The 27,204-nt window shown below is 38.0% G+C and overlaps 1 protein-coding gene across 1 annotated transcript in view; it reads right to left on the bottom strand.

The window, feature by feature from the left end:
• The window catches only part of LOC143640521 (transport and Golgi organization protein 1 homolog), a 50,826-nt gene extending 24,042 nt beyond the window's left edge, over window positions 1-26,784 (bottom strand). Inside the window, exons 1-6 of the mRNA XM_077108271.1 lie at window positions 26,715-26,784; window positions 13,139-13,272; window positions 10,191-10,277; window positions 5,526-8,337; window positions 3,740-3,943; window positions 1,211-1,359 (exon numbers count right to left, since the gene is read on the bottom strand). Coding sequence (XP_076964386.1) covers window positions 1,211-1,359; window positions 3,740-3,943; window positions 5,526-8,337; window positions 10,191-10,277; window positions 13,139-13,267 — 3,381 coding nt within the window. The 5' untranslated portion in view covers window positions 13,268-13,272; window positions 26,715-26,784. The remainder of the gene's footprint in view (window positions 1-1,210; window positions 1,360-3,739; window positions 3,944-5,525; window positions 8,338-10,190; window positions 10,278-13,138; window positions 13,273-26,714) is intronic.
• Window positions 26,785-27,204: the final 420 nt, after the last annotated feature.

The following is a 27,204-nucleotide window of genomic DNA, read 5'->3' on the forward strand; positions in this document are numbered from 1 at the left end:
CAGACATCTCACCAGACACTTTACCTTGTCAAATCATTTAATTCTTATGATTGGAGTAAGCATTATCTACATTTTTCAGATGGGGAATCTGATATTCAAAAGTTTAGTTATTTGCCCAAACTTCTAAATGATAACCTTGGGATTTGAAACCAGATCTACCTGGCTTCAAAATCTATACATTTTACAAGGAAAAAAACAACATCACTTTTCTTAAACAAGTCTTGAAATAACACAACTTACAGGAAACAACTTCAGTTGAGAAGGATTACTGTCACAATGGCCCTAGGACCATCTTATCCTCCAAGCTCTAAAAGCTTTCTCATTCCTATAATTAAACTCTAAAAGTCCAACATCAACAAATACCATGACGGGGAGGTAAGTCCTAAAATGCTTAGATAAGCTTCTAGACAGATTAAATGTCTTGTTTGGATCATGATTTTCTTTAGAAAGGTCAGCCTTAAGTGACTCTTTCTAAGAAACAGATCTAACCTAATTCCTTTCATTCTTAAAACTTTCTAAGGATCCCCACTATTAATGGTCTAATGCTACTTTGGCCCAAAACTTCCTTTAAGATTTGCTGGCCTCTCCAACAGACCATCCCCCTCCAACTTCACACGTTATACAACACCAACTATTTACATTCTCCTGGCCTCCCCAAATATCCTTTTCTTCATGTTTCCATTTCTCTGAACACATTTCTTCTGACTGCCAGCTTCCCCCACCATCCTCCACCCCAGCCTGTCTAATCAACAACAAACCACATGTCACACTCCTGTTTGCCCTTTGCCTGTGCTTCAAACACATCTCAACTACTTTCTGACCTTATTGATCACCCTTCCAACCATAATAAATGCATTTATGGACAATAATGTTGTACCATCAAATAAATACCTCTCTTTCTGCCATTATCTTACTGTGTTTCAAGTGAATGCTATTATCTCCCTGCCAGAATGAAAGGTTCTGAGGGGAAGAACCAAGTTTTTACAGGTGTACAAATGTCCAGCCTTGGTAGACAGCAAATCTTCCTCATATGCTAAACTAAGTAGCCATTAAGCCACACCCCTATGGCTTTTGTTTTAGGAGCTATCTACTCAAAGGGTCAGGAGTCATTTTCATAAAGACATTTTAAGTTCTTCACTTCATGACCAGAAGCCACTTAAAAACTAATAAATAATCAACATTCTAATTGAAGAAACTATGTCAAACTTACCATCTTAGTGAAATAAAGCAAGTATGAATATAACAAGGAAAGCACGTTGTCCAAAAGGGTGGCATCTGCTGGCTCTTCCAACTTTATGTCCTTTAGTTGTTTTTCTGTATCAGCATCATCAACAGGAGTACCTTCTGTTATAAGTAGCTCTAAAATTGAAAGGGGAAATGGCTATTTTATTTTATGCTATAGAATAAGAATTGTCTCTCTTCAGTTTCAATATTCATCAGTGTTTCACTAAATATATGAATCACAGTGCCTGGAATATGTGGCTCTCCTAAAGACAATTAACACAGAGAAGAAAACTTCAAAATCCTAATTAGAGCTGTCAGACCCTTCAATTATAAAATGAACAATCTCCAATCTACTCTCCACTACTTCCATGGCCATACAACTGCTATCAGAACAATATTTACTAAAGGAAAAATTTTAAAACCAGAGATATATAGACAGGGTGACATTCAACAAACATGGATTTAGTGCTGGTGAAACTTTGTGTTAAAAATTTTAGGAAAGCTGAAAGAGAGGGAGTCTTGGTTTGCAGATTTACAGGTGGAATGAGCCAAGGCTTAACACAGCATCTGGCACCTGGCAGAGATACTCAACAACTATTTATTGAGTGGACAGATGACAGCTATTTAAAAAGAACACAGTAATATCAAGAGAGACTAAAGGATATTGGGTACAGACCTGCATTGAGGCTCTGTGAATGAGGTAGAATTCCAATTAGACCTGAGAGCTTGTAGGGGTGGAATTTCAGTATGAGTTACATGAGCCTGGGGTACATTTGATTAAACAGCTAGGAGTCCAACGTGCAGTTATTAAGAAGTTGGACCAGTTGGGCTGGGGATGAGGCTCAAGCGGTAGTGCGCTCGTCTGGCCGTGCGGCCAGGGTTCGATCTTCAGCACCACATAAAAAAAAAAAAAAAAAAAAGATGTTGTGTCCGCAGATAACTAAAAAATAAATATTAAAACTATCTCTCTCTCTCTCTCTCTCTCTCTCTCTCTCTCTCTCTCTCTCTCTCTCTCCTCTCTCTAAAAAAAAAGGAAGTTGGACCAGTTGCCTCTAAGGTCTTTCTCAACCCTGAGATTCCATTCACTACTATTTTTTTAAGCTTTTGCCTAATTTTTAAATTTTTTTTTTTTTAGTTTTTGATGGACCTTTATTTTATTTATTTGTATGCAGTGCTGAGAATCAAACCCAGTGCCTCACATGTTAGACAAGCACTCTACCACTGAGCTACAACCCCAGGCCCTCCAATCACTATTGGTCTATGAATTTGACTGCTGGTGAAGTCTGCCCATTGGCTCAGCATCTCAGCACTTGAGACACATTAAATGACATTTGGGAAGATTTTACATATAAAGGTGATTGACATCATTTTGTGGTGGAACCTAAAAGGCCAGGGAAATAATTCATGCTTAATTTTGTAAGCCAAGTTTTCCCTAATCTTGAAAGTTTTGGAGCATGAAAATAACAAATCTTAATGGTGCGTGATTCATTTTCAGAACCTTATGGAGTTAAAGACAGTTCAGAAGTCAGTAGTGTTCATATATGAATGAAATGTCTTCTGGAAAATGGAAGAACTGATATGTTATTCCTTCTCAAATTAACTGAATCCCCCCTGCCATGAGTTCTCCTACACTCTGTGTGTGCAGATGGGGGCGGGGTCAGGATCAGTGCTGCTAAGCCCTGCACTGGTGCAGGATAATGCTATAGCTATGCTTACAGACCAGAACCTTTAAAAACACAAAATACAGTAATTATGGCTTCATAGCACCATACTGGATGGATAAAATAAAACAATTAGTCATAATGTAATTTACTGATAAAATGAGAGTGAGCAACACAAAAGTAGAATGCTATTGATGCCATTATTGGGGATCTTTTTGAAAAATTGTTTCTCATCTCCCACTGGATACTGTGCACTATGATGAAGTATTCATTAGTGTCAGTCTAAAATGGATTGCAGTTCTGTACTGCTTCCTGTAAGTATAAAGATCTGGACGATTGACTGCATTTGAAAAAGTTTAATTACCATGTCCAGGAAGCAAGTCAAAACAGGACTTGAGGTATAGTACATTCCATTTAGAAGAAAAGGGAAAAAACACAGAATTTAAGAGACTATGAACAGTGATTCTCAAGCTAACTTGTACCAGGCCAGACTTTCCTGGAAGGCCTGCTAAACACAGATTGTGGGTCCCACCCCCAGAGTTTCTGATGCTGTTGGTCTGGTTGAAAATTACAGTTCATAAGGCCTTTGAAGAATAATATTTTAGTTGTAAATGGTTTACACAAGCTAGTCATAGCTAAACATTTGCTTTTAGGTGAGTTACAGTCTCTGGCCTATTTTTGATTTCTAGTCATCTTTATTCTTGATTTTCTCTCACTTAAGAGATTTTGTTTTTTGAACTCACATGTACCTATATTACTCTCTGCTCTATTTTGTACCTTTGGCAACAAATATCCTTGAAAGCCTTCATTATGATAATGCCTCTACTTTGTAGAGAAAAATTGGCAAGCTTTACCTGGGTCTACTTTCTCAGTATTTGGGATCTGAGACATTTCTAAGACACCCATGTCCTCAGTCACAGGTTGACTCAAGAGGCTGGGCTCTTCAGGATGGTTCATATTTAAATGATGACTCAGGAGGCGAGGCTCTTCATGAAGATTTCTATTAAGATGATTTGTGTTCTCTTTAGGAAAATCATCTTCATGGGGTGGCTGCATCTCTACAGGGGAGAAGAATGCATTGAGCCAGCTGGATGACACTATCTACCCCCACTTAAGCCCAATGATCAGCACTCCCCCTCAGCACACAGCTCCAGATACCTCAACACTGCCCTCCTTGTCCTGGCATGCGCCCATGAGAACAACTGGGCAAGGATACGGGAGGGTTCATTGTTTTCATCCCACTTAAAGGATGACTGAACTATACAGTCAAATTTATAAAGAAGCCTTTAATCCAAAGTATTTCATAAACAAATACATTTATGATAGAGGCTTCAATAACTTAACTTCCCTTGGCAAACCAACATACACCCACATGAATAAATGTGCAGAAGAGAATTCTGGTCCAGAACAAAAATGTGAAATGTCTATTCTGCTCAGAAATAACAGGAACTCTTTCATCTACAAGTGAGCTGGTCTCACCGAGCCAGTATAGAGAAGGGAATTCCGTAAGTCTAGCTTGCTAATGTGACTTTCAAATATGTTCCAAGTAACCTAGGAGCCAAATGGTGAACCTATCTCCTTCCTGAGCTCAGGACATAGACCAATAGGATCCAGAGCAAAGATTATCTCTTCACAGCTTCATATTCTACCCTGAACATTCACTTGTACTTTGCATTCTTATCCAAAATATATCTGCTTTGATTAAATGTACAACTGTTTTCTTCCCCAAATTATCAGGTAAAATTAGCATTCTTGGGATGTAAATTTTCCAATGGCTTTATGTCCTTCTGGAATTCTTATCATATACTCTCAGTTGAAATATTTCATTTTGAAAAACAATGGATAGAGATGATCAAATATGAAACCAGGAAACAGAAAGCTTTTATCAGGATATTGGGGCTCATTGTCAGTTTGAGGAATATTTAATTGAAAGGCTTCTATGTGTCAAGCACTACATTATAAGGCTTGTCATCCTGGTTCCATCCTTGATTAATATGAATGCAAGGACCTTAGAACCCAGAGGAGTAAAACCAGAATAAGTGACCTCTCCCCCAAGAGACTGGAAATAGCATGGTATCCACAAATATAAATGCTGGGGAGGGGAATTCAGGCAAGCTATCCATTAAAAGTTATTCCAGGGCTAGGCTTGAGTGACAGAGCACTTGCCTAGTGCAGGTGAGGCACTGGGTTCGATCCTCAGCACCACATAAAAAGAGATTAAATTCTAAAATAAAAAAAGTTATGCTAGTAACTCCACACCCACATGATCTAGTACAGATATTTTATGATTAAGAAATTATGTTTAATAAAGCCCTTTTATAATTTTAACATAAAATCTGTACTGTTAACAGGTCTACTTTTGTGCATTAGTTTCTCATTTATATCTTTCTCTTTAACTTTTTATAAAATTTCTCTTTGAACATGCTAACCAATCCCAACTGTCCTAAAGGAAAAAAGAATAAGCAATGTCCTTTCATGCTCTAGCCCAAAAGAATGAATAAAGGAATATATGGGGCTCCTGAGTCAGCCTTCTTTCTCCTTTAGGCACATGGAAACTGAACAGAACTTTACAATAATACACAAAAACACCTGGATGGAACAACTCCTTTTCTCCAGCTCAAGCCGCAAGCAGGTATTTACCTTCAGCTTTAGTCCAGATTTCCTGTAGAGGAGGCACTGTTATCAATGGAGCAGTCTCCTCCACTGTGGAGTGCTTGTACCTCACAAAATAGATCAAGTATTGGATATCATCAAGCACTGCAGCCTCTTCAAATATGTTACTTTCCTTTATTCCTATGTCTCTAATATCATTCACACGATTATCAAGCATTTGCTCTGCTATGCTCAAAATGTGTGACTCAGAGGCACGGAAGACCTTATCTAGAACTTTTTCCACGTTATAGGGCAGGCTCTCCTGCTGTGCCGACTTCAGCTTTAATGACATTTCCTGCAACATGGCTTCCAGTTCTTGGACATCAAAGTACTTCAGGAAGCGTTGCAAGGACTTTTGTTCTGTAAAGAAGCTGCGGATTATGGGCAAGTCTTCCTCCTGATCGTTAAGCTCTGGCTTTAGGGCTATATGTGGACTCTGTGGGAGTATATCATCTTCAAGATCTGCAGAAGCAGGACCCTGGCTTTCTGCATCCGTGATATGCCCTATGTCCTCAAGTTCCTCTTTTGAGATTTCTTTTCCAGTAGCCTTTTCTGTAGACCCTGAAGTGTTCAGATGTTCCTTAGGGTTGTCTTTTTCAAGATCATCAGAATTTTTATCCTGAAATACTTCACTTATCCCTGAAGTCTGAGTGTTTTCCTCATCACTTCCGTCAAAGAGTCCTTGGGCTTCCTCATCTGCCAGAGGACTTTCCTCCTTTCCCATTTCCATATCACCTCGTTCCTTGTCCATCATGTCTACCCTTTTGGCTGTGGTTTCACTTTTCTTAAAAATCTCCCAAATTATACTCATTTCTTGTTTGTTTTCTTTGGTTTCTAGATCAGGATTGATAGTCTCTAAAATTGCTTTCTCAAGAACGTGCTGGTTAACATTCTGAATCCCAGAATGTTTTTCTTTTGACTGTTTTGCACTTACAGCATTTTCATCCTCCAGTAGCTCTTCAGGGGGATAATAATCCTCCTCTACTGATGCTGGCCTTTCGGTATGGAGACCCGGTACTTCTACCTCGTCAGTTTGCTCTGTTTTTTTAATTTCCTGTGTCCCCTGTGTTGCCTTATGCTGAATCAATTCTTCAGCCAAGGACTGCTCTTTACCCTTGTGCTTGGAAAGCCCTATCTTCTCATTTACATGACTAACTGTAACAATCACATCTCTTTCTTGTTGCCAAGAAAAATTTTTTCTGGGACTGTGGACTTCTTCTTCTGGTCCTCTTAACAAACCAATTCCATCTGGAGAGGAGAATCCAGATTGATTTTCAGTTTTCAGAACTAGTCCCTCTTTAATTTCCTGAGGTTGATGCTCCACTGAGTCTATGTGCAGGGTTGGTGTATTTACTGAACCTGGCTCCTCCATTCCATCTTTGGATGTATCATTTTGATTATCTCCCAGGAATGTTGCAATGCCCAAGGATTCTGGTGGTTTACTCTGTTCTTGGGTCATCAGACTCCCTACAGCTTTATGTAGAGATTTATTCTCTAAGCTATCTTCCAAAATCTTCTCTCCAGGTGAAGAGAGTTCTTCATTCACTTCTTTTGAGTCTTTTGAGATATGGATAACTGCTTCTTTTAGGTCATTCTCTTTGTTTTCAAAGGCTGATTTTAATGTGTCCTTGCCCTTTTCAACAGCTGGCAATGAGCTGAGCTTATTGCTTTGGGGAGAAGTATATGCAATCATACCTTCTATCTTCTCATCCTCTAATTCTGAAACATCTTGCATCAGGTGCTTCTTAGGCTCCTGAACATCTGTCTCTTTTCCTTTAATATGAAGTTCGATGTCCACTTTTGGCTCTTCATCATTATCTGTCTTAGAGGTTTCCACAAAAAGACCATATTCTGCACTTTCAGGATAAATATAATCTGTTGCTGCTTGTGGTTTCTTCTGTTTTCTATCTGGAACTAAAGCTTCCTCATCTTCTTTTTCTTCTTCTGAATAAGAATTCCCCAAATCCATCATATCTGTTTTCTCGTCACCACCTGTGCCAATAAATAAAGTATCCTCCAAGGTTGTCAGTATATTTTTGTCATCATCCTTGATGCCTGGGGGCAGAGTTACCTCAACCTTATCTTCTTCATTTGAATTCTGCTCTTCACCTATTGAATATTTCTCCACTCCAAACTCTACTGGGAATTTCATGCCTTCTTCACTTATAAAGGTTAGTAATGGGAGCTCCCCAAAGCTTTCCTCATTCTCCTCTTCTTCCTTATCAAATGCATAATAATCAGCATCCAATTCCTCATCATCAAAATCTTCGTCTAATGAAGTCACCAGTCTGGTCGTCTCATAATCAGACACAAGTGCATAAGCAGTATAACCAAATTTGGTTTTCAAGTCTAATGTCATTTCTTTTTTCAAAAGTGTATAAGCATTAGTCTTCTGTTCATTTGAGACCTGAGAACTGTTGCTGGTTTTGTTGTTTTCACTTTCTGGCACTTTCAATTCATCTTGTAGTATTTCTTCAAAGGGTTCAAATGAAGTTTGTTCACCTTGAGCATTATCTGTTTGACTATCTGCATGAGGATGGTTCTTCTGAGCCAGAAATTGTTCCTCAAGATCCATAGTGTTTTCTGAGAATGCACTTTCAATTTGCTCTGAGTTTGCTACTACTGGTTTAGGTTCAGGTTCAACATCCTGGGAGACTTCAGGAAATTGTTCCACTTTTTCTATAGCTTTCTCAGAATCTTCATTTGCAGAATCATACAATTCCAAAAATCCTAGAAGTTCTTCTACACTATAATTATCAAAATCATCTCTTCCACCATCAAAACAGACAAAATCTGTCTCCTGTAAGGAAAAGGAAAACATTAGTGTGTCAATAACAAAGTGTCACAAAAGCAAACTCATCCATGCTCCCAAATTCAGGATTGGTTCTAAAGAATCTTTGGGGTCAACCAGATTACCCTCCTCCAACCCCCATTGGCTAACTCCTTCTATGGCTGATTAAATTTGTCTTTTTCTAGACTACAGTGTTAGAAAGTCTATTCTTTCTTTCTTTTTTTTTTAACATGGGTCATATTCTTTAAAAAGCATAATGAGTAAAAATGGTGACAATTTGGTCTCCAACAGCCTGACTCTTGGGTCTCTCTCAATTTGCTCTGAGCATAAGTAGGGAAAGGCAAGGTATCACTTGTAGGATCCTCAAGCTCTAAAATCTACACCTATGTTTCAGGAATTTAATTCTTAATCATTTGCTCAGGAGAAGCTGGAAGATCCTGTAGCATTGAGAAAGATGAATCAGTTTTAAAGCATCTTACTGAGATACAAGTACATTTGATGGAATAAAGAATGATATTAAGGAGGCTCCTCACATTATTATTACCACAAGAACAAACTGAAAACAAGATTCAACAAGTTATACACCTTCCTCTTCATCAGGGTTTCACAGTCACTAAGACCTCTCTCAGGACTATCTATATATTTATTTAGTCTTCCTTCTTGCCACTAGTAAGCAAATTGACATATAAAAGGAGCCATAGTATGAATGGAAATTTTTTTAAAAATTTCCATCTCCTAATTAAATCTTCATAATATTCTGTGGGGGTTCTGGGGGTGGGGGAGGCAGTTCAATGTAGTAGGGATGAGTGATTTCCTCTCCCCATCACATGCATTTCTAAGCCATGAGGGATGCATGTAATGGGAAACATAATGAAAAGGCAGAGTTCAAAACAAATGAGTTCTCTGTAATCAGTGAACTGCTGTCACAGCTTAAATCCCAAGAACTAACTCTCTTTACCAACAATGAAGTCCAACAAGCAACAGAAGTGATTTTATGGCCCCTGAGATTATGAAGAAATTTTAGGAACAGCAACAACAAACAGGATGACTTTATCCATTCACCCCATCTAATCTAAGAACTATCCTAGCCTAGCAGCTTGCATATTCTACAGCCACTACAAAGAGCTGCCCAAAGATGTTTCAATGTTGGTGGGCATCAATTACTACACAATTTAAAACTCTAGAAAATAATCAGCTGAAGTGAGAATTCTAGAACACGAAATCCTTTCAGTCACAAAATCAATTTAAGTCAGAGCACAATACAGGAATGCTGTATAAAGGAAGCAGTTGGGGCCTTAAAAGATCTGAGACTGAACATCACCTGAAACACTCAGGTCCCCTTTTCCAAATCTATAACATGACTAGGATCCCATATATGACTAAGAATAAGAAAACCTTTGTAAGTACGTATTTCTAGCCTAGTATAAAAGTTAGAGTTTATTAATTTAACCTAAATATACTTAAAATGTCTAATAACTATCCAATGAGTAGTTTTCAAGTTGGAATACCTCCTTTTGCCTGTAAAATGAAATTATTTACCTCTTAAATTTAATAGCCAAGTACAAATATATTACATTATTTATTTTTCACATATAAAACAGAAGAGAAAAGCCCTATAGTTGAGTAAACAGCCTTCTATAAGAATATCTGTTTCAATATATTAGAAAACTCTCAGATTATAATATAATCACCCTTGAATGCCTTTCAAACTTTTTTTTATAGGTAGTCTGATTTCAAATGAAAATCTGATACACAAATGTTATAAACACATTATAAAACTTTCAGAAGCAGTTAACTGAATATAATGGGTGGATTTATAAGCCAGTTTACAATTGAGAACAAAAAAGAAATCCATAACTTACATCTGTTGAAATTTGTAGCTCTTCTTTAGTATATTCACGAACTACTTTGATGAAATCTTTCAGAAAATAATCAAAAATATGGCCAACCTATAGTGCAAAGGAGACAAATATAAAATAAATTCTGTACAAGAAATATAAATAAGAGATTCTCAGAAGTGGCAGGAAATATACACATAATAGATAGGTATATGGTATAACCAAGAAAGAAAGTTGCTATAACAATTACACTGAGATTATTATTCCAAATACAGAACTGTTAAAACAACATTTCCAACCACTGAAGTTTTCTTTTTTACATTTAGCTTAATTCTCAACACAGAGCATATAAAGTTAAGACTTCTGAAGTAAATAAAAGATTTGCATAGGAGATTATTGTATATTATATGGTTAAAACTATATAAATCAAAGCTGGTTATAAATGCAATTCCAAATAACCTCTAGCAAGAATTTACCTGTACATTTTGTAGCATTGCTCATAAACCAATATTTATGTCTTTCTTAACCAATACATAACAGTCATGAAAATTAATAAGTAAAAACAATACAAAATCTCTAAAATGTATTACCACTATAACAAATGTATTGATAGTATATGCTTTCCTAGCTTTTTCCAAATCTACTTTTACAAGTACTTGGGGAGAAAATAAAATTACAATATAATGCATACTAAACCACATATCAAGCTTCAGTTTCACCCAAAATAAATCCTCTGCAGAAAAGAACCCCATTTATTTTCAGCACCAACAGCTAAATTATATGAAGTTACATAAAGTGTACAAAAGGTATATAAAGTTCCCCTTGAGAAAGACACTCTTATTACTAACTACTGACTAAAAGGAACAGAAGATTCTTGCCAATAATTAAAGGAAACTGATAGGCAAATCAAACGCCCAAAAAAGAAAATTAAAAAAGGCATCTTATCACTAACTCTAAAATATCCCCATTCATGAATGTTCTTGTTATATCTAGAAACCATCTGAGAGCCAGTATTAGTGGTAGAATACTGCCATGAAGATTAGATAAGACGGAGCAATTAAAAGCTTCATCACTGGCAGATAAAGTCTGAGACTCTAGAAAATCAACAACATTGCAGAATGAAAACTAAAAACTCAAAAGGAGAATCATTTTGAAAACTAAAGTGTTTTTAATTTCCTAAGTATAACATTCATGACATGAGAGGCGAGTCTGAGGGGAAATACACTTTTCCCTTCTGATGAAAATTCTATTAAGGTTAAATTTGGAAAAGGAAAAAAAAACCAGAGATGTATGGAGAAAGGAAACACATTTATCTCTTATTAATCTGTGTCAATTGAGACCATAGATTATATAAAGCTCCATAATTACACACTGGGTGGTATCCCATTTCTTGTGATATGAAAAAAAATGATGCAGAATCATGGAGGCTCATGACTGGAAATAATTTTTATACCTAATTTTGCTCCCATACATCATCCCTGCTGAGGTGCTGCTGATTTGATTTGTGGGTGGGGAGCAAAGAACTGCCAGAAGAGAACAAATTCTGCATAAGCTACTATCAGAACAAATGTACTTAAGTGCCACTGCCCTGAATGGAAATATTCAAAAGGAAGATGGATTAGACAGGGGTCCTTTCCTAACTGAGTTTTTCACTTTATAGGGAGCTAAGATAAAACACAACCTGACTGAAGGCAAAGAAGACAAATGAATGCCACAGGAGCAATGCAAACAAAGTGCCACCCAAACACTCATCAGTCGGCAAAGATCCTTTCTGGTCAGGTGCTGAAAGCAGGGCTCCTCAGGAAGACAGGATGAGTGCTGCCACCCAGAATGGCAAGAGTCCTAGGGATGAACATAGTTAACAGGCTACAATGTGACAGGAGAAAATGTAAATCAAGCCCATTTATCCAAAAGTTCAAAGAAGGGGAGAAAGACGACTACTGTATGAAAAATGCCACTTGGGTACATGGAAAAACAGTTCCAAGTTTAAAGATTACGAATCCTATTTGGTATACTTGAAAGAAACAATAGATGGTTCTTTATATGGAGTACTGCAACTGGGACTCTGTCTAAATATAAAGTTTGTACCTAAAGGCACCAAGTTTCAAGATCATTCCCTAAGAATCAGAAATGGCAACAAAATGAAACTAGTTTTCCCATAGGGATTACTCTTATTTTCTGCTGTGTGGTATTTTATTTAGGGTGAGAACTTTCAGGGATGCAACCCGGAATGTCTCTAAACTGGAACATTCCTACAGTCATCAAAGACCCTTGCTACTATTTTAAGTAAACAATCCACATATCACATTTAAATGAAAAGGACAATACTCATAAGTCTCTCAATGAGGTCACTCCTTGTGAATCTCCCCATTTAAAATATCAAAGCATGATATAAACAATGTCATGTCTTTCATCAGAAGATCCATACAACTGGCTAGAAGTAGAACCCCTGGGGGAACCTTCAGGCATAGATTATAGGAAAAGCAGGAAATGGATGACCCAGAAGTTGCAAAAAAGAAAAAAAAGCACATAATGAACATAATATTCTGCTTTTTTAGAGTAAAAACAGCACAAATGATTAGGTAAAATACACAAAAAATCAACTTTAAATATGCATGCCTGAGTTACTATCTCAGACTTAATTTACAGGATTAACTCTAATGTCCTTGAATCCTTCCCTTTTGAAGCAGCAAAGCTAAGAATTGTCAGGTTTTCACCATGACAACCTTTATGATGTGTAGAGCCTTCTGGAACTTGATGTGAGGGGTAGCAACCACAACCAGTTCAGTTCTGTTTCAGAAAGTCTACTGACTTTCTATGCTGTGCCAGGCCTAAGGCATGTTAGGAGTACAGGGCCTGGCAGAGAGGTTAGGTTAACTCTACAAAGACCCCAAGAAATCAGTCATTTAAATCTACACTGCTGAAAAACGCATCAAAAGTAAGAATATAACACCTGTCAAACTTTTACTTACACTTCTGGCCCAAAGTTCTGGTGATACCTCTGCCAGTTTATAGTAGACATATACAGGGTCACCTTTTTTAAAATTCACAAAACGACAATCTGGGCCTCTGAAATCTTCAAGAGCTTCACCTCGGTACATTAACACTGTATATGAACATTGAAAAAAGAAAAACAAACATTAGAATTTGATTTTTCACGATCCACATTGACCCATCAGGAAATATGAATCCCACTATGAACAAAAATCAAATTTTTCCAGTACTCTCTGGAATCACTTTTAATTCACCTGCTCAAAGTATCTAAAATTCTTCAAGATTTTATTGCTATAAAATACAATATTCCCTGCAATTAGACAAGGGAAAAGGAAGCTTCTCTATTTTTCTCTGTGCTGAGAAATAAAAAGCAATGTGGCTACCACCAATCATGGCTGGTTTCAGTGAAACTCTTGGTTCTTGCAGGCCTCAATTTTTTTCTGTTTCATAATCATAAAAAGCTTCATTTTGCAAATATGTAAATCCAAGTGTAGACACGGACAGGCTTAAGTATGGCTTCATGCAGAGGTAATAGGGAGGGAAGAGGGAAGAATATCCAGGAACCTCCAAGGGGTTAATTAACTTGAACTAACCGCTAAAAGACATTACCTTTAAGTGGCTGCAAGTGCTACCATGCAACCATAAACACTGTCAATTTCATTTGCAGAAGAGTTGCTGTCTCTGTGTTCAGGATCTGGGTAAATTACCAGGAAATGTATTTTCTCTGAGCAAATATTGTTGACTATATCCAACATTAAGATTGTTTCAAAACATCCTCATTAATATCAAAAATCAAAAGTGGGTATCCTATCTGACAAGGAACAAGTTTAACCATGAGAAAAGGTCAGGCAATACCTTCATGCTTAAAATGCAGGACTAGAATCACAATTGATCTAGAAACTGGTAGAAGCAACATTTTTCTTTTGGTTGACCAAATACACAGTTTCTGATTTAAGATGAAATGGACAATAGATGTATGTAAAAAGCACAAAGAAGAAATGGAAATAACACTTTTTCTAAAGGCCAATTAGCAGTAAAATACACAAGAATGTGTGTTTTATAAAAATATATGTCTGAGGAACAAACACAGATTTGGAGAGGGTAACTTGTTATTTTGAAGCTAAAATAGGACTATTTTCAAAACTGTCAGCATCCTAATTCATAGATAATTAAGAGGCCAAGTTGAAGGTGAGAGATACTTTAAGGTGGGGAATTCTCATCACAAGTGGAAATGGCAATGTTTCTCTTGTTCCCCCTTAGGTCATAGAGGATTTACAAATCAGTAATATATTAGGTGACAACATAATGCATACTATGGAGCACCTATTTAGTTATTTTTTTTTTTTTGGAGCACTTATTTGGAAGGCACACAAGGACACCTGATATACACACCTCACTACTTCCTACAACACAACACAGACCCACCTGTTGTGTTTGGTCACATCTGTTTGGACACAGGCCATTTCTCAAGCTATGTTACCCCCACTGAACCTTACCAACACCATGTCTTAGTACTGAGGAAGCATCAGTGATGAGATTGTCCAGGTAGCCCACATAGGATAGCGCTTGACAGCAAAGAATAGCAAACATTCTACCATGCTGGAAGCCTGATTTTGTTCACCCAAAACTGAAAGGAAATATCATGGCAGCTGCTTTGCTTTTCTGAGTGTTTATTTACTCCAGCCTTAGGGTTACCTCTAGGAACAGCTTAACATATATTGGAAACATCTTTTTTCTTTATGGGAGTGGAACAAACAATTCAAATTATAAAATTTGTTTTTGGTAACACCAATTTAGGCATAAAGAGCTCAATGGTAAACTTCTTGGCCTTTTCAGCATGAATATTTTAAAATATGTACTGCTTACAATTTATGGACAACATGGTCATCAAGTTACAAGGTTACTAGAAACCAAGCAGGAGGCCAAAAGAAGAATTCTGGGCCAGTAAATATATAGAGGAAAGAGGTTCCAACAACACTAGCAACTGAGTCTAAAACTGAATTGGCTTATAAAAATCTTGGAGTATTTATTATTGTTATTGCAACAAACCTCTTCATCTGAATCTGAATGGCTACATCCTCCCCACCGCCCACCTCCAATCCAGGACTGGGAAGCAATTCTGTCCGCTTCCTGCACACAGAAGAGGCTGCAGTTCCCAGGTGGCCAGTGCAGATCCTTGGCCTCTTTCAAAAGCAAAAGATTACTGGCCCACCTGCTACCCTACCTCAAATATGAAGGGAGGCTTCTATGCACAGAAATGACAGGTTGAAGCAGAGACGGGGCCGAGACCTTGGAACACATTGCGTGCCTGGACTTGGTGCTCTTCCCAAGCCTAAACTCTAGTCCCTGTTAAAAGGCAAAACCAGCCCAATCCCCAGTGCAACAAAAAAAACGAAGGGGCCAGTGAGCCTTTCCCAAGGAGCCCCACCATCAACCTGCCACTGGGATTAAGGCCACCTAGCCCTGGAGAGCATCTGCCCTGATACCGCACCGGCCCAGGTCCCTGTGGCGGGGGCAGAAAAGCGCTCTGCTACAGTGTGGGGAGCCCCGGGCGCGTGGCGCGCAACCCCATCACCCATTGAGATCCTAGGCAAATCCTGGAAGGGAATGAACTGAGAGCTGTCCCGGGGGAATCGTGTTTCCCAACCCCCGCCTCAGTCAGTAGAGAAAAATAAAATGCTGGCAACAAGTGGGAGTCCAAACCCCCGCAACCCGAGCGGGCTGGCGGGGGCGCAGGCAGAGCCGGAGTGGGCACACGCAGGGTCCCGAGGCTCTTGTCACTCCTGCACCCCACCCGTCGTCCTTCGACCCCCTAGCCCAGCCCGCAGGGCTGGGGACTGGGAGATCAGAGCCCCATGCAGCCCTGAAGAGCCACCGCGGAGACCCCGGGCCGCCCACCCGCCTGCGCACTCACTGCTGCATTCGTCCTCTGCACAGAGTTTGTGCTTCCAGAAGCGCTGGCCAGTGCTCGGGTCCGGTTGGCCCAGTACTCGCCAGGTCGGACAGAGCACGAACAGCCAGAAGAGCAGCCCTGGAGCCGCAGCCATGTTGTGGTCACCTCGGGGAGCCGGTGACGCGGTGGAGTAGGCTGCGGCGGGCATCGGGGCTCAGGGGGCAGGGTGGGTAGCAAGGCGCAGAGGGGCGGCACCCGGGAAGGCTTCAGCCTTTCCCGGTTGACACGTCAGCAGGGATATATGGGGGTCGATGCACTGGCTCTACTGGGGAATGCAGGGAGCCGGAGCTCCCCGTCCTTCTCTAGTGGAGACCTGCTCCTCAACTGAAGACCTTCTCCTCTAGTCGCTGCCGTGGCAACTAGGACTCTCTTTCTCGTCCAATCACCTGCCTTTGCTTCGGTGCCCTCACAAGCGACCCTCCGCATGATTCCATTCGCCACCCACCATCCCCCGCCACTCCGCCAACCGGTCTTTTCTGGCTTTCATCAACTTCTCATTTGTGGTCCATCCTGAACTAGCCTACTCCACTTCACCATCACTCCCATCCCCCATTCCTGGTCTGGTACCACCTTTTCTGAACTACCAAATCCCACCCATGACTTGTCACAGCTAGTCTATGGTTCCAAGCTCCCTCCCCTTCAAACTCCTAGAGGTTCCTTGAAGCCCCACCCCAATCCCTCTGATTAGGAAAGGGGAAAGTGGGAAAGTGAATGGAACTGTGAGTGAGGGTGTAAACTGGAGACTATGGCCTGCTTTTTTTTAAGGCGGGGACAAGTGAGGGCAGAGAGATGGACAGTAGTCTTCGGGCTAAGATCTTGAGATTCTTATCTTTATCCATAAGGGAAGAAATCATTTAATTCAACAGCATATTTTTAACTTTCATTTTGTGCTACCATTCATGCCAGATGCTGGACAAAGCCCTAGCACGGTGTGGGAGTGGATGAAAATCAAAAGACAAGATATCTGGTCCTGGTCTGAAAAAGTCCACAACTTCGTGGGAACCAACTGTCAAAACTGGTTGTCAGAGAAGAAAGCAATTAGCTAACATTTCTTGAACACTTTCTTTATGTCCAGTTGTTATTCTGAAGGTTTTATACATATCAATTCATTTAATCTTCATAACAATAGTACCTTACAGTAGTAGTAGGTCCTATTCCAATCCTTATTTTAGAGTAAATTGAGGCAGTCACACATCCAGTTGAAAGGTTAATAAAACAGGTACTTGTTACTCTGTTTTTCTGTATGCTCAACAAAACACCGTTGAAATCTTAAAAAAACTGTCTGCTAATCTTGTTCCCAGAATGTGCTGTCCCCAACTGCCAAACTGTTTGCTAATCTTGTTCCCAGAATGTGCTGTCCCCAACTGCCAAACTGCAGAATGTAACTTCCCTCCCTGCCCTCTTCAAGGAAAGTATATAAGCTCTGCTTAAGCTGTTGTCAGGGCTCTTTGCTCTCTCTTTGCTCTGTTCAAGTGAGCTCTGAGCCCCAGCATGCTGGTCAATAAACCCTTTGCCATTGCATGAGATAGTCTCTTGGTGGTCTCTTCCTCCAACGCTCGCCTGACCTTTACACAGTGAGTAATGGAGCTAAGTTTCAAACCCAAGGAGTAGACTCCTTTTCATCACAACCCATCAACTAACAAGCAAATGTTGTACTTTCTGACAAGAGGAGCAAAATATGATTTAAATCATAATATAGCTGAATTACTGATATGTACAGTTAAGGGGGGGAAAGGCACAAGCTAGCCAGCCTTCTTTCCAAGTAAGCATTTGAAACATGCCCAGAATCTGACCACTCCTCTGCATCTGCTAAGCCAATATACAGGCCAAACCCACATCATAAGTCACCTGAATGATTTCCATAGCCTTCTTCTGTCCTTGCTTCTGCCCTCATTTTCCCCAATATCTACTGTCCTGATGGCAACTAGACTGATATTTTTAAATATAAATTTGATTGTGTCTCTCTGTTCAAAATCTTCCTATAGCTTCCCATTTCCAAATAAAAGGCAATGACTTTAGCCAGGCCTGGTCGTACTCATCTGTAATCCCAGAAGCTCAGGAGGCTGCCAGGAGGATCCTGAGTTCAAAGCCAGCCTCAGAAATGTAGTGAGTCCCTAAGCAACTCAGTGAGACCCTACCTCTAAATAAAATATTTTAAAAAGGACTGTGGGTGTTGCTCAGTGTTTAAGTGCCCCTGGAGGTTCAATCTCTGGTATCAGGAAAAAAAAGGAAAAAAAGCCATGACTTTATTATGGACTGCCCTGCCTTATTATGGACTGCTCTTAATCAATGTGACTCCCCTCATCCTTTTCTCCCCATTTCCTAGCATTCTTCTCTTGCTCTGTTAGTTCCATTTAAATACACCAAGCCCACCCCTGCTTCAGAGCATTTACACTTGCAACTTTGCCTCAACCTTAACTCCCCAAATCATCTGACTAGCTAACTACCCCCCTCACTTTATCATGTCTTTGCAACAGTGGCATTTCATGTGATAAAGGCCTTCCCTACACAAAATAGAGCCTCTTGCCATGACTATCAAGCCCATCACCCTGCCTTTCTTTCTCTTCATACTTGCCTTACCACTTTAGACTTCTATTACTACTTGCCTTACATTTGTTTATCTACTTGACTGCTCCAACCCAACCTCAAACACAATTTCCAAGACAAGCAGGAAATTAGTTGTTTTGTTCACTACTGTTATATCAGTGACTAGGGAAATGCCTAGAATGTATGAGAGAGTTAACAAATGATTTGTTGGATAAACTCATGGTTCCAATGATATTATAAATATACTACACTATTAACCTAAACACATATATTAACTATTAAGCCCCCATATATAAACAGTACTGAGAGGAAATAAGCTATGGGAACAAGGCATTTAAGGTCTACCTCTCAGCAGCATGCATCCTCAACTCCAGGAATGAACCCCTGAATGTTTGTATTGAATAAAAACATAGTTGTTGTGGAGAGTAATTGTTTGGTTACATGATACTGGAATATTTAAGTAGATCTTTAAAAACTAGTTTTAATTTTTTCTTATTTTTCTTATTATAGAATATGGTATGTTGTAGAATTTTTCTTATTATAGAATAGAGATTAATGATAATTCATTGATGGAAAAATCAGAATAGCAAAATGATCTAATTGCATATTATCTTCTTGATATTTACTTTGACTCATAATCAGATATAATTTTATATGCATAGTTAGTGCTTCCAGTTACTGAAGAACCAGCTGCTTAGTTTGTAGAGTTTTCAATATTTTGATTTACCAGTATTATTTTTTAAACTTATTGCCTTAAAGACATATTAACTAGTCTGGTGGATGAGAAGAAAATTTCTCAACTGGCCACAATAAGGTAGTGGGAGTTCTTTCTACCAGGATACATACAATTAGTGGATGAATCAGCATTCACTTTTACTCATAGCATTTAAATATGTTGCATTGATGTTTAATATAAGGTTATGTTAAAAACCTTCAGAAAAGTAACAGGATAGAATGTGGTGGTGATTGTTGGCATGGAGATAAATAATCTTAAGTGCATTATTCTTTAATACCTCAAAGGGAATTCTTATGGGGTAAGGGTTGAGTAATTGTTAAAGGTAAATGTATCCAGTTTGGGTGGAGGGGACATAAAATTCTAAGTATGAAGGGTTCCGAATGTCAGAGTACAATCTAAATGAGTCAAGAAAAACATATCTGAAACAAATAATTGGCAGCATAATAACATATACCATTGGAAACTTGTGAAGGCACTTGCCTAGGAGCATTCAGAAGGCCTAACACTGCCGTTACCAGGAAGAACCTCATCTATTGTAAATGATGTGCCAGAGAATAGTGTTAAACATTATGGAGGACTAAATCTCTCCAAGAGGGGCAACAGATTTACCCTCGCATATGAAACATTGGAAAAAAGTGGACAAAATACAAACAACAACAGTTCTCAGATATTAGATAGTAAGCAGCATAAGAGTGACCTCTAAGATAAAGTTAAGCATGAGAGATGAGTGCTAGGATTATCCCAATTTACTCCCTGGAAAGAATTTTTCAGGCCACATTCAGAGAAGGAAAACTCAAATAGAAAATCTCCTGAGTTGAAGAGATGGATTTTAAAAGTCTGAAGAGACTGATGCAGGTAGAAGTCACAGATCAGAGTAAAGGAGAGAGTAGAGAACTGCAGAGGGAGAGAGAGTGTGTACATGTACTAGCTCTCTAGACATCTATGAAGGGTTCCCTTGAAGTCTGTGGTTAAGTAAGAATGGGCACACATGTAAGGCCAGAGAAAGAATCTTCAGAAAGGAACAGGATGGAAGGTGGTGGTGATTGTTGGCATGGAGATCAATTTTTGTAATCACCAGCTGGAATGGAAAATCTATAATAAAAGGGCATCAAGTAACATAGTCAGTAAAAGGCAAAAATTAGCCCAAAATTGAAGGTAAATCCTGTCTACAGAATCTTAAAAAGATAAAAATGTTTCCAAGATAGTTCAGAAAAAAGCTGTACACAGCTCAAGAATATTTAAAAGAATACAAAATATGTTTCCAAGATAGTTCAGCAAAAAGCTGTACACAGCTCAAGAATATTTAAATGAATACAAAATATCCAATACTCAACAATGTAAATTCACAATGTTTGGAATCCAATAAAAATGTATGAGGCATGCAAAGAGGTAGGAAAATATAACCCATGTTGAAAAGGAAATTAAGAGAAATGATCATTAATTACACTGTGATAGAGTTATTATACAAGGACATTAATACAGTTGTATACCATATGTTCAAGATGCTATGGAAAAGCATAAGCATGTAAAGGAGAAAAAAGAAGATATAAAAGTGATCTAATTCAAACTCAGATAAAACAATGGCTAAGGTGAAAATTACACTGTATGAGATTAACAGCAAATTCTACATTGAAGAAGTCAATGTCAGCAAACTGAATATGCAGTGATAAAGACTCTCCAAAATGAAACACAGAGAAAGAGACTGAACTGAACAGAGCATCAGTATGCACAGCTTCAACCAGTCCAATATATGTGTTATGGTAGTTCCTAAAAGAGGTGAGAAAAACACATTTGAAGAAATAATAAATAAAAATGTTCTATATCTGATGAACACTCAGATTCAAAAAGCTCAATGAACAAGAAAAATGATAAAGATGACACAAATATACACTAAATGCTTAAAACCAGTGCTAAGAAAAAAACTGAAAAGCATCTACAGAAAACAGATACCATTATGTACAAAGAAGTGAGAGTAAAATGTCAAAATTCATTCAAGAACCATGCAAACCAGAAAACAGTACATCAATATTTTCAAGTTCTGAAAGAAAAAAAACACTGACATCCTAGAATTGCATTTCAAATGAAAATATATTTCAAAATGATGTAGTCTTTAATGCAAAAGAATTAAGTTAAACCCTAACCCACATAAAAATTACCTCAAAATGGACCACAGACATCAATGTAAGAACTCAAAATGGACAACACATATATGTGTATGAACCAAAACCAAATGTAAGAAAGCATAAGGAAATCTTGGAGTAGACAATGACTTTGTAGTTAAGACACCAAAGGCCCAAGCACCAAAAGAAAAAAATAATAAAGTAATAAACTTCATCAAATTTAAAACTTTTAAAGGCTACCATCGAAGAAAGTGAAAATACAATCATAGAAGAAAATATTTACAATTCATGTAGTTAGAATATAACTACCTAGAATATATAAGCAATTCTTATTGTTCAATATGAAAAGACAAATGGCAAGAAATTAGAATAGACATTTCTCCAAAGAAAATAAGCAAAAGCCAATAAGCAAATGAAAGGATACCCAGCACCATTAGGGAAATGTACAACCTCAGTGAGATACTACTTCACATCTATTAAGATGGTTATAATCAAAAAGGTAATAATAAGTTGGCAAGGATGTGGATCAATGGGAGCCCTCACACACTACTGGTAGGGATAGACTACAGACCTAAATGTAGCAGCTAAACCTATACAACTTCTGGAAGAAAATATAAAAAGCTGCTTGGCAGAGACTCTCTCTGCCTCATGCTCTCTTTTTTCTCTCTCTCCTCTCAGAAATAGATCAGACTTAAAAACTTTGTCTCATGCTGGGCGTGGTGGTACATACCTGTAATACCAGTGGCTCAAGAGGCTGAGGCAGAGGGATTGCAAATTCAAAGCCAGCCTCAGCAAAAGTGAGGCACTAAGCAACTCAGTGAGACCCTGTCTCTAAATAAAATACAAAATAGGACTGGGGATGTGGCTCAGTGGTGGTATGCCCCTGAGTTCAATCCCCAGTACTAAAAACAACAACAACAACAAACTTTGTCTATTCTATATTCATTGTTATGGAAATGGAAAGGTAAGCTGACAGACTAGGACAAAGTATTGGCAAAACATATATCTCTCAAGAGAATGATATCTAGGATATACAAATGATTCTTGCAACTTATTAATAAGAAAAATTACCCAATTTGAAAAGATGGGCAGAAGATTTTTTTCTTCACCAAAGTAGATACAAATATGGTGAATGTGCACATGAAAGGATATCCAACATAATTTGAAATGTAAATCAAAACTGCAGTGTTATTACACATACAGTAGGATGGACAAAATTTAAGACTGATCATAACAAATGTTGACAAAGATGAAGACTATGGTATCTCTCTTAGAACTGCAGACTGTAACATGTAGTACAAACAATGGCAGAAACTGTTAGAAAACTGTTTGGCAGTTGCTTTAAAAATTAAATCACATCTGTCGAGATATTTACTCCAGAGAAATAAAAGCATACATCCACACTGAGACTTGTGCACAACTATTCATGGTGGTTTTATTTGTAATAGTAAAAAAGTCCCCAATGTTGGACTGTGGGAACATGTCATGCCTCAGAACCCTTATACTCATATTAACCATATAGTAGGCATTTGATTACTAACTATTCCATGAATGTAGAGATTGATTTTTTTACTGTTAATAGAACTTCTCTTTTATTAAATATAACAGCCAAAAGAAAATCACGTATAGCACAATGAATTATCACAAAGTAAACATATCCATTAAACCCTAACCCAGGTCAAGAGATTGGACATCAAATGCACCTTCATGAGCCCTCTCTCATTGCTCCCCTAATTATTCCCTCCGCTCCCCCAGAGTTAGGCACTATTTTAACTTCTAATGACAAGGATTAGTTTTGCCTGTTTTGTTACTTTATTCAGTGTAATCATACACATGTGTTCTTTGGTGTGTGGCTTTTTTAGCTCCATATGTATTTTTATAAGATTTATCCAAGTTGTTGAATATGAATGTACTTCTTATTTTCATTGCTTAATAATTTTCCACTGTATAAATATAACCTGGTTTTCTTAAAAAAAATCCCCAATGTATATCAATAGGAAAATAGATAATAAATTTTGGAAACATACTTAGCAAGAATAAAGAACTATTGATAATACCAAAAACAGGGAGATTCTGAATGAAATAAACTAGACAAAAAGTAATATGCATTGAAAAATTCTTTTTTTTTGTACTCCCTAGTACAAATATCCAAGGGTGCTCTACTGCTGAGCTACATCCCCAGCCCTTTTTATTTTATTTATTCTTTTATTATTATTATTATTTATTTATTTATTTATTTATTTATTTATTTATTTTTTTGCTATCAGAGATGGAACTCTTGGGAACTCAAGCACTGAGCCACATCCCCAGCCCTCTTTTGTATTTTATTTAGAGATAGGTCCCACTGAGTTACTCAGGGCCTCATTAAGTTGCTAAGGTTGGATTTGAACTCCCAATTCTCCTGTTTCACCATTCTGAGCCGCTGGGATTACAGGTGTGTGCCACCATGCCCAGTTTAGTTTTTATTTTGAAACAGAGTCTGGCTCAGTTCCCCAAGTTTACCTCAAACTTTCGATCCTCCAGCCTCAGCCTCCTAAATATCTCGGATTACAGACTCTGCCACCACCTCCCAGCAGATTCAGTTATATTTAAAGGTAGAAAGTTATAAACCAGGTGAATCCTAGTAAAGGTCTTAGTAAAAACTTAATAAAAATAAGAGCACGATGCTTGGTCACAATATGGTAAGTCAGAAAATGACAACAAATATCCATTTTCTCTCAGGTTGACCAGAACAATATCATTTCTCAATGGATTTCAAAGGGTCTCCTTCCTTCTTTCCTTGCCCTCCCTCCCTCCCTTCCTTCCTTCCTTCCTGAGTTTTGGCGTGTGTGTGTGTGTGTGTGTGTGTGTGTGTGTGTGTGTATGTACTTCATCTTCTGTGCCAGTGTAAGAGGTTTAGGCAATGGATCAACCTTTACACCTGTGCCTAAGGACCCCAATCTTGGATCTATCTCCAAGGGTGGAGGTGAATCTAGATCCTCATTATAATCTCGAAAGTGGGAACTCCTAAAAAATAAACAGGTCTTTATTGGTAACACCAGGTTCCTCTATGGTAAAAGTTAGTACAGTGGGAGGGTGGCAAGGGCCCTACCCTGCCACAAAATAAATGCTAAAATGCATTTTGATACAAATCATAAACACTAAAGAGTTAAAAGTAAGAGATGAGTCTTGGGATTTGAGTTAGACCTGGATAAGTACATAAGATTCAGATTCTAAAAAGAGAATAAAAAGCAAGTGAATTAAACAGCATAAGAAAGACTCAGCAGAAAGAAATATGTTTAAAGGACAGTAAAGACACCTCATTTTGCTAAGAGGAAAGGATTCTATAAAGGATGACATATTTGTGTGCTTAGGTCAGATTATGAAATTCCTTGAAAATCAAGCATAAGGATTTAGACTTAATAGAATAAAAATGCAGAAAATATTAGACTTTAAGTAAAGGGATCATATAACTTCAGTGGAATTTAAACAAGTATCTTGTCCTTAAATCCAGGGAAGATGGAGGTTTAGGCTGGGCATGACCACTAGGGCTGAGGCATTCCCCACAATTAAAAAGTCATGTCGAAGTGTACTGTACTAATGGGAGTGAGTCATATACAAGGCAAGGTCTTCTGCCAGCATCTACTGTTTGTCTAGCCCTGACAAATATTATTCCACTTTCAATTGTACAAAGAAAGAAACTCAAACATCTGAAATTGCCACTAATATATGGCATGTATATGAGTTCCTGTTTCTGGTTCTCCCTAATTTACCTTGGCATTCTTTTCATGGAGGTCAAATATTTGGTGTGTTGAAATAAATGCAGAACAGATATTGGGGACATGTGGCCTATACATCTCAATTTCCACAGTGCACTGTTTGGCTTTTTTTAATATTTATTTTTTAGTTTTCAGCACACAACATCTTTGTATGTGGTGCTGAGGATCGAACCCGGGCTGCACATATGCCAGGCGAGCACGCTACCACTTGAGCCACATCCCCAGCCCCGCACTGTTTGGATTGATACATTTAGTTTTCAGAAATACAAGTTACTTCCTTACCAGAATAACAGCAGAAGTAAGGAATATAGCCTAAAGGATTGTAGTAAGAGTCAGAAGTCTAATTGTGTGACTATAGGCAAATCATTAACTTTTCTGAGTCTCAGATATTTCATCTATACAAATATGGGTCAAAGTTAAAATTGTATAGTTCATTTTTTAAGAAGAAAATGAGATAATATATGAAAGATTGCCCATTTATGTGATTTAAATAATTAAACAGCAAAATCCTGGCTGTTACAGCCAATATAGACAATTGACAAAGCAACAAAAGTCTTGGCAATAAATGCTTTCATCACTAAGGAGCCATTTTTAGATAGTGCCTACTCTGGAAACTGTTCTCTTCTCACTGAAACAAAGTAAGGCTGATAACATCCTCCCAAAGTGTGCTTGGAAGATCACAAGCACCTCTTGGAGGAGACAGGGAGAGTGGAGGAGAAAATATGTTCTTTGGGATAACATATAGTCTACCAGAGCATACACTGAAGCAAAGCAAGCCCTCCTGAATCTTCAGCATTTTAACTGATGCATGCAGTATAAAATTAGAAACAGGATCATAAACACTATTATGAAGACTATACTCAGCAGGGGACACTGATCAAACATATGGGAAAGTAAGTTCTCTGCGACAGTATGAAAGCTCAGTCTTACCCAAATCCACATGAAATTTGAAATGGTTTGGAATACATAAGAGGATCAGTGAATGACATCAAACCCAAATGATGACATAGAGAATCTGAACATGATCTTTCTCTTATTTCTCACTGATCCCTTAGAACCACCAATAGAAATATAATATTAACTCTACATGTAAATTAAATTTTCTAGAAGTCATATTTTAAAAAGTAAGAGAGATGAGCTTCATTTAATAATACATTTTACATAATTCAATATATTCAAAATGTCATCCTTTTAACTTGTAATCAAAATAAAAATATAACTGTTATTTTACACTCTTCATAATAAGTCTTTGATATCTGACTTATGGCACATCTCAGTTCAAACTGGGCACATTTAAAGATAGTCGCAGCATAAGAAAGTAGGGATTGTAAATTAACACTAGGCCATATCATATATTTGCACTTATTTTAAAGAAAAGCCAAGTTTAAAAGTATGTTTATGGTTTTAAAATATTTTTGGCCAACCTCTCTTGGTACTTACGCAGAAGTGAGAAAAGATGATTGAAGGTATCTCAACATCCCTCTTTTTTTTTTTCACTCAGAGGTTAAGATTTCTGTTGCAATAGCTAGGGATTGCATTGTCATTTCAGATGAATCTCAAGTCTGTAATCAAAAAGTGTAAGTCATCATTAGGTTCCTACACTTGTCATTCTTTTATTATTTTTCATTTTTATCTTAAATATATTTACTTCTTGACAAACATAAAGAAATAAAGAATTATATTTAAATGGATAATAAAACAATTTGACTGCATAAAATCCCTTTTCGTTTTAGGTAGACCTACAAACAAGTCACCTGGGTGGTCTATTTTTCTTTGGTAACAGGGATTGAACTCAAGGGCTCTAGACCACTGAGCCACATCTCCAGCCCTATTTTGTATTTTATTTAGAGATAGGGTCTCACTGAATTGTTTAGGGCCTTACTTTTGCTGAGGCTGGCTTTGAACTCAGGATCCTCCTGCCTTAGCCTCC

The sequence above is a fragment of the Callospermophilus lateralis genome, unplaced genomic scaffold (genome assembly GCF_048772815.1).
Source record: "Callospermophilus lateralis isolate mCalLat2 unplaced genomic scaffold, mCalLat2.hap1 Scaffold_322, whole genome shotgun sequence".
In the NCBI taxonomy this organism is placed as follows: domain Eukaryota; kingdom Metazoa; phylum Chordata; class Mammalia; order Rodentia; family Sciuridae; genus Callospermophilus; species Callospermophilus lateralis.